General features: G+C 40.4%; 1 protein-coding gene across 1 annotated transcript; it reads right to left on the reverse strand.

Annotated features, from left to right (window-relative positions):
- Window positions 1-6,398: 6,398 nt before the first annotated feature.
- Window positions 6,399-8,462, reverse strand: LOC137737715 (protein YIP4a). The gene is made up of 3 exons (XM_068477261.2): window positions 7,732-8,462; window positions 7,517-7,591; window positions 6,399-6,952 (listed from the first exon to the last, which is right to left on the reverse strand). The coding sequence occupies exons 1-3, from the start codon at window positions 8,440-8,442 to the stop codon at window positions 6,692-6,694; spliced, it is 1,047 nt and encodes a 348-aa protein (XP_068333362.2). The 5' UTR covers window positions 8,443-8,462; the 3' UTR covers window positions 6,399-6,691.
- Window positions 8,463-8,751: the final 289 nt, after the last annotated feature.

Here is an 8,751-nt window from a genome sequence, read left to right on the forward strand (position 1 = left end):
CGGGAGTATACATTGCTAGAACGCTCGGTTCATGGCTAGTCGAGAGGCTGCTTGCCTTATCCAGCTTTGAGACACCTCATCTGGGGAACGCTACATCTTGGTGCACTGCAAACGTTGGTTCACCAAGGTCATCTACTGCGCAAGGGTGCTTGTCAACTCTATGACTTGTCAGGATAAGTGTTGTTCACTGTTTGGGTTGGAATAGCTTGGACGATATGTGTCTCCTTAGTTGGGATATGTCAAATCTGCGAAAAAATGGGGCGAAAATACCCCCGATTCAATCGTCGGTCCAGAAATATAAAACCAAGACGGTTGAACTGGTTAGGATCGCTAGGTGGACCGTGGGTGTAGGTTGGGCTACAGAAATGGGTTGAGCCACGTGTGAGGCACGTGGGTACAGCGCAGTTTGGCCTGCTTGGCCTTGGGCCGAGGGTGCATTGGGCTTGCGCTGGCCTTAGGCCGCGAGTGTTGGGCTGCTCCATTTGTCACAGCTGCAGCTACTTGAGCCGTGCTTTGGGCCTTAACTGCTATGGTAGCGTCGTGGGCCTGCTGGATCTGGGTTGCCTTTCGCTAGGTTGGCTGCCTTGTGGTACAGGCATGGGGTCGTTGTTGCAAGGTGGCAGCTGTTGTTACTTTGTCACATTGCTGCCATGGAGTTGTCCCACTCCCTACTGCTACGGTGGTTGCATGGTTGTCATGGTGGTGGTACTCTGTGGTCGCAAAGTTATTCTTTTTGCTTGATCTGGATCTTTGAATGTAGGAAATTTTCGTTCGTCGTGGTTTCCAAATTTCCTGCCATTATATTTTTCTCCTATGTCTATTCAAAGAATTTAAAAAATTATAGGAATAAGGACATATGAAAATTTACATATGAATGAGAAATGAGAAAATTTGAATGCGAAAGTCTACTTCGAGCGTGTGAATCAAGCTCTCAATGAAAGCACCAATTTATGGATGCAAATTTCCGCCATTTATATCTTGCAATTAACATGGTAATTAATACCAAATTAAATAGGAAGTTTTGGGAGTTACCTTTTGAATAAGGATTTGATGAGGAGTCATGAGAGAAATTTGAATAAATACCATTTTGATTACCTTTGACTCTTCCTTAATTGAGACATTATTGTCTGTTACACGCGCGTGGGAATCCCGGTGTGCCTCAAGGGTAATTTTGTTTTAACCCAAAAGTTCATGTGTCATCTCCATAATTTTCTTGATTATTTCTTGCTCCACATTGTAAGTTTGGTAGGCGTACGTTTTACATATTAAATGTCGGACCCGAAGTACTTTTTCTTTTTCCTTATTTTATGATTAGTCACCTCTTTATTATATAGGCTTCAGAGTTATGAGTTTAATATTTAACTCAAAAATAAGAACTGCTCTCTTTGCACTCAAATTTTTCGACCACTGTAAGAGTTTAGTTCCTATATAATTGTATCACACTCAAGTTTCCAACCCATTGTGAAAGGACTAATTTATGAGAAAGGCAATTCGAACTTGAGTACAATGGACAGACACCTCTATCGATTATCCGGCCCACTGTGGAAAACCGAATTTATGAGGAAGGTGTTGGAAGTATGCCCACAAAGCACTTATTTGATCTAATAGCTTTTGGAATGCTTATTGTGTTAAACCATTATATGTTTAATGAAGGGCAAAGCTTATTGTTAATCACTATTTATTGGATTATGTGTTTGAGCAATAAGGGAATCCAAGAAATGTATTTAATCTAAGAGAGAAGTGATCTAAGTAAGTTAGATTAACGAGACCTTTCTCTTATGTTCATTCCTAAAACGTTCCTAGTCATAGGATTGCCAATTGGGCATTGACAATCCGCTAAGGTTAGTATGTGTTATGTTAGCTCAAGCGTGAGTATGACTAGGCTCAAGTCATTTAGTGTTGGACACTGAGACAAACACATAGGTGCTCAAATGGTAATCGAGTACACTGAACTACAATCAAAAGAGAGTTCGAACATACATGTCATGTAAGAACTCGTAAGTTGCAATATACAAAGTAGTCCTTTGACCTGAGGCATCATAGATGTCTAATGGTTAGGTCCTTGATCTTTGATCATGTCAAAGGCATTCCATCGAGAGTGTCCACGACATTGTTGGGGTCAAGCTATCTAGTCATGTGAGCATATGAATGCACAACAAGGGATCTCTAACCTTCCATGGTGGAGGGAGAATACTCTGAGATATGATTTAGGAGTCTTTGGCCAAAGCATACGAATATGACTTAGGAAGTTTGTTCCAAATCATATTCAATTGAATCATATAGAGAAGTATCACATTGGATAGTAGACATGAAACAAACTATCACTCAAACAATGTGATTAAAAGTATTGTATTAGAGAAGGACTGTATTGCTTTGTAATTGTAAATGGATAGGTTCTCCAACCACTTCTACTTAGCTTAGGTAGCCATGACATATTGCTAGGTGTCACTCGTGGTTTGTAGAAGCCTTGAAGATTAGTAAACACTAATCTTCATAAAAGGGAGAATTGAAATGTAGTTTCAATTCACAATCGATCGTTAAGAGTAACAATCGCCTACCGCCTCGCTAATTGGAACCTAATGGATCGTACACTGAGTAAGGATGAAAGTAAAGAAATATAAATGAGATGGATAAGCAATTAAATGGTTTAATTGAGAATGGTCAAGATTAATTAAGTAGTTAAGTAATTATACGAAAGGTTCGTATTGGGCTTTCAAGTTAGTTTCGGGTCTCGGGACCCAAAAGGGTTTTTGGTCCACAAGGCCCATTGAGTTTTAGTTGTGTGACAACTAAAACTAAATGGAAATTAACCCAAATACAAAGTCAAAACCGGCCAAAGGGTAAGTGGTAGCAAACTTGGGTTAATTGCAAGTTTGCCACTCACATGTGAGATGGTATGAAGGCATCTTTATAGTCATTCTCTCTAAAGGGTTTTCTTTGAGGCAAAAGAGCAAAAATCTTTCTCTCTTTGTCTTCCAAAGAGGCCGGCCATACTTAGAGGAAAATAGCTAGCAATCTTCCTTCCTCTAAGTTATCCATTTCATCTTCACACCTCATCCTTGGTATGGAGACTTAGAGACACTAAACTTTTGGTGTTCTTGGAGTTCCTCTCCTCAAATCCTCAAGGAGCAAAGGAGAAGTAAAGAAGCAACCATCCAAGGAGCAAAGGAGGTGACTTGAAGGCCCTCCACTTCGGTGAATCCCTTGTGACAAGGATGAGCTTCAAGGGTAATGAAAATCAAACTCTCTCTTCTCTTTAATTTGTTAAAGAGTCTTTTGATTCACCATTCACTAGGTTTTGAAAGTCATTGGTTTTAGAATTGTTTTTTAATGCATGCCTGCTTTAAAGTGTTATTAGCTTGCTTATGCGTTCAAATGTTCTCACAAGTTCTTAGCTAGGACAAAATTTTTCCTTCAGAAGGCAATTTGAACTTGGGAGCAATTAGCTTGTTTATTATTTATAATGAATTGTTCTAGTGCCGATTTTGCAAAAGTGAGATGTTTATTTAATTTAGAGGTGCAGATTTTCACACTCCTCCATTTGTAATCCATAATTATCTATTGATATTCATTAGAAGTCACCAAAAAGTATAAGAGAGAAAAGGAGGAGAGCACAATTCTCTTGCATTTTCCCGAAGAATAACTGATGCTCAATCCTCAAGCAGCTCAAAGGCAAAACAGTAACCTAAAACATGAACATAACCGTTGTAAGAGCATCCCCAGTGAGGGGCTCTATATGGGGCTAGAAAAGTGGTAGATATAGCCTATTTTAGAGCTTCGAGGAATCCTTAGGACTTTATAAAAGAATCTCTCCCAATAAGGGGTTATATCTTTCAGGCTCTATATGGGGTTATATATATACTTAGTAATTTGACGAAGCGATGATTTTTTTTTTTGTGTTAACTTTTCTTAAGTTGATTTTTAGACGTGTTATCTTAAATTTTTTATGAACCCTTCAACCTAAAATGTTCAAATTGTGACAAAGTTAGATTTTATCACTTATGAATCGTTCATTGGATTAGATTCCCTTATCTCAATCTCATCCGTTGAAAGAATCAAACCCTGACTTCGCCCTCTGAAATAATTTGATTTTCACATATAACACAACAATTTACATAGTACCAATTGGTAAATTAGTATCATACAATTTTAAAAAAATTACTTGAAAATTTCACCCATCAATGCCCATGAACTTTAAATCAAGGGTAAATTACACTTTACCACCTCAAGTTTGGGGTCGATTTCAATTTCTTACAACATCTTTAAAACATTTCAATTTCTTACAACATCTTTAAAACATTTCAATTTCATACCTCAAGTACTGTTTTATTTCAATATAATGCATCCGTTATGTTTTCCATCCATTGATCCGTTAAGAGCTGACGTGGCTGCCATATTTGTGCCATATGGCTACCAAATTTGTGTCATGTGGCAAAAAAAAAAATTTTTAAAAAAACCCCCAAATCTTCTCAAAAAAAAAAAAAAAAAAAAAAAAAACCAAAACGCAGAACCCCACCCCTTTTCTCTCTCCCTCTCCTCCACTCTCTTCACCTCCCCTCCCATCCAAAAACCCACCCCACCACCACCTTTCCCAAGCCTTTTTTCCTCTTCACCCCCGCCCCCTTTCTCCCTTCCCTCATCTACAACCCCACTTTTATCCCTTCCAAAAAATCCAATTAGTTCCAAAGGGTTTTGCTTTTCACTAAAACCCCCAAAAGGAATTGCAAATATGGCCAAGCCCACATAAGCATTAGGGCTTATCACCACCGTGGCTACTTTCGCCTCCACCTCCTTGTCCAAAACCAACTCCAACTGTGCTTATGCCAATGGCCCTTTCAACTTATCTCCCTTATCTTATTATCCTTCCAATGCTTCCCAACAACCCTCCTCCCATTCTTTTCCACTCCAATCTGCGTTGTTAGTTTCGTCGCCGTCGACCTCCTCAACTGGAGGTGCTACCGAGCCCCCTCCCCCACCTAAGGTTCTCAATGATCAACCTAGGACATCTGCTGCTAGCTTCGATCATGAACCTCTGGAACATGCTGCTAGTTGTTGGACAAAATTGCCAAATCTTCTAGTGCCAAAGATGGGGTGGGTGTGAAGGGGAGAAAGGGCTCGGGGAAGGTAGGGGTGGGGTGGGGGTTCCGGGGGAGGTGGGATAGGGTGTGTTTTTGGATTGGAGGGGAAGTGAAGAGATTGAAGGAGAGGAAGGTGGTTAGGAGGCTCAGGAGGGAGAAGAGGGGTGGGGAGGGGTTGCGGGGGAGGTGGGGGTGGGATTCTGCGTTTTCAGTATTTTTTTTAGAAGATTCATGTTTTTTTTTAATTAAAAAAAAATTGCCACATGGCAGAAATGTAGCAGCCACGTCAGCTCTAAACGGATCAATGGATGGAAAATGTAACAAATGTATTATATTGAAATAAAATAGTAATTAAGGTATGAAATTGAAATGCTTTAAAGATGTTGTAAGAAATTGAAATCGACCCTAAACTTGAGGTGGTAAAGTGTAATTTACCCTTAAATCAATTTGAAATTTTAATTCTTATGGAATTTAAAACAATCATTAATTCGTCAAATTGCAAGACAAATAAGTAAGAAAAAAGAATTAAAAATAATAAAAAAAAAAGAGTATAAGTGTATTCGCAAATGGAGGGAGAGTGATAGAATTTTGCTCACATGAGTTGCTACTTTTTTTGTGGGACCCATTGGTGAATTTGCTAGCCCAAATGATGGTTCTAGCCCCATTTTCTGGCTCATTGGAGATGAAATTTCTCGCTAAGGTTGAAAATGTGGTAGCCACATAAAGGATAAAGCTCCCATTGGAGATGCTCTAAACATCCTCCCATTTACATTTTCCGGTCAGCATGTCGTCCCATGTCAATCAATCTTGAGGACGAAGGGTCGTATACACCGATTGCATGCAACCTCGGTTGTAGTTTACAAACTCCGCAGCGAACAATAATACTAATTCGCATAAAAAAAACGAATAGTAATAGAAAAGGTTAACTATAAAACTAGTCCATGAACTTGCCAGTGTTTCATTTTTCATACCCTAAACTGCTTTTCTTTTGGGTTTTTTTTATGGGAATCAACATTCAAACTCACTTTCGCAAGACATTTTGGTCATTTCCGTTGACTCCATGTATTTTCTGTCAAATATAGGGGTGATTAGGACTTTTTATGCATCCAACAAATTTTATTTCAACTTTTATGTTATTTAGTTCTTAAGGTTGTGAATTGCATTTTCAAATTTACACGTAGTTTTAATAGAAAAAGAAATGGAGTTAACGGTAAGGACCAAAAACGCCAAACGTGAGTGAGTTTGAGAACCACAGAAAGCAAAAATAGATTCAGGGACGAAAATGAAACACGGTGACCATTGTCGTAATTAACACTAACGTTTACAAATAGCAATTTATTTCAAAAAGTTGGAAGCTAAAGATGCTGCTGCCAAGTTCTAAAATATATCACTGTTTGGTATTAAGTGCATTTACATGTCTCACAATGAACAAGAATGAAGTCATCGGATCACAGGACAGGAGTAACGAACAGTATGCAGACGTGATAGAATTAAAATCATGTAAGAAGTTTCACACAACAGATTTGATATAGGCAGACAGAGCACCAAAAACAAGTGAGAAAATGAAGCACCCCAAAAAATCCTATCTAACAGCATTGCTTACTTTTGGTGTGTCAATCAATGGCGATAATAAGGAAACCGATGGATACATACAACAGGAAAACAGGGTAGAGTGCAAGGGCTTTTCTCCTAGGGTTGACCGCTGAACTCATGAAAGGATATGCAGCCCATGAACTCCAAGCCAGTGTTACGCTTACCACCACCACCTTCAATATCACATAATCCTTCACCATACATATCAGAGCTCCAACGTCCAGAGGAAATAAGCAATAACCGAGAAGACTAAGGCTCTGGAAGAATATTATGTGTCCACCCTGGAAAGAAAAAACTTTTCTCAGTCTAGTCATTCTGTTAAAGGACCGTCTCTTGGCCTAGCTTGCTATATCTTAAAAAGGTGAATCAAGACGCAAATTCCGGCATTCGTGCATATTTCTCCCTCATTAACCGTATGATTCACAATCTAACAGCCACACCTCACATTACGGGAGAAAATTACTCTAATCTGTCTATACATAACACATACAAGCAAGAATACTTGTAACATGCTATACTTCTTGCAACAAGCACGGGAAACTCAATCTAGGTGTATATATGGATAGATCACTCCTAATTTTTCACCAAGTGATGCATCAGTTTTCCATTTACTCAAATCTGAGCTCACTCTCGTCCTTCATTTACTTTTAGCTACTACAATACTCACGTATAATTGACATCATAACAAATTTGAGAGTACAGTGGTGTTGATATTAGATAGAGCATTCACACAAAATAAGAAGGGCCTCTCTTATATAGACTTCCCATTCACACGCAATTCTTGATTTCGAAAACCCAACATGAACAAGTCGATACAAGTAGAACGCAAGAGAGTGGGCAATTACCAGTAGGAGTACATTCAGTGTCAGAATCACAGCACCAGCAGCAAGCACAGCAAAAGCAACAGCAAAAACCTCAGACTGTTCACAAACAATTCCAATTGAAATCAAATGAGAAAAACCCACAAACCATAATCTTCAGAAAACCCAAACATATATATACACATATATACATATAATAAAAATGAAAAAAAAAAAGAAAAAAAAGAAGGGAAATTGACCTTTTTAACAGATGCAGACCAGGAAAGAGTGAGACCCAAGAATACAATGAAGAAGAAAGGTCCCCAGAGATCCCAATCCCTCAAGGCCTTTCCCGGATCCTCACGATAGGGGTTGGGGAACACCACAAGCTTCAAATTGCTCACGATTCTCGACAAGTCGCGCTTCACGGTGTCCCAAACGGGCTCGGTTAGGGTGTTGGGCGGGGAGCCGAACCCGGAGGGGGAGATACTGGGGCCGTTGGTTGCGGAGGGAATGGGAGGCGGGGCGGGGACGGAGGAAGGCTTCTGCTTCGCGGCGGAGGAGGGGGCTGGGGGTGGGAGGTTTGATGGGATGAAAGGGGATGATGAGACGGGAATGGAGGCGCGGGGAGGACTGGGGGGTTTGGCCGGGAGGACGTTGGTGGGGCCCGATTGGACGCTGGCGTTGATTAGGTTTTCGATCTCGTCGATGTCGGATTGGGAGGAGGGGTGGAGGGGGACGGTGTCGCGTTCGGAGTGAGACATTGTTTTGGTCTCCGGAGTTTGGATCTGATCAGAGAGAGGGGGAGATCTAGTGATCGAGCAATTTGGGTGTGGCGTCGGGAGGGAAGAGGGATTTAGGAAAAGGGAATTTTTAGGAAACGTAGTCGTCAAGGGACTGAGAGATGAAATAAATGAAAACAACAAAACGTGCGTGAGGGTTGATAATGGCCTTATTTGGCTCACGCGCATAGACAGCGCACAACAATTTGGCTCCAATTGTTACGTTCGACATGGGTTTGGATGCGTCAAGGTTGTCGAATTGCCCCGGGCATGGGTTTAATCGGTACAGTTGGTTTAGCCAGTACGGCATCAGGAGTTTAGCCGATATGACACTATTGGTTTTGTTGGTACGACACTAGGGCTCTACTTGGTATGGTACTACGACTCTCTATGGGAAGTTAGGAGGATGCGGTAGGGCGACATTGTTATAGTTGGACTATCTTTAATGATTAGCAGATTTTCCGTAGGAGTTATGGTTTTGGATTCTCTTCATAGAAT

The sequence above is a fragment of the Pyrus communis genome, chromosome 13 (genome assembly GCF_041283825.1).
Source record: "Pyrus communis isolate YQ-2024b chromosome 13, ASM4128382v1, whole genome shotgun sequence".
Taxonomy (NCBI): Eukaryota; Viridiplantae; Streptophyta; class Magnoliopsida; order Rosales; family Rosaceae; genus Pyrus; species Pyrus communis.

Bases quoted from the DNA above. Each gene is read 5' to 3' on its own strand.
- LOC137737715 (XM_068477261.2), bottom strand. From the start codon at position 8,442: ATGCGCGTGAGCCAAATAAGGCCATTATCAACCCTCACGCACGTTTTG. The intron at 7,592-7,731 runs GTCAATTTCCCT...GTTTGTGAACAG, and splicing joins GGTCTGCATCTGTTAAAAAG to TCTGAGGTTTTTGCTGTTGC. The intron at 6,953-7,516 runs GTAATTGCCCAC...TTTTCTTTCCAG, and splicing joins CACTGAATGTACTCCTACTG to GGTGGACACATAATATTCTT.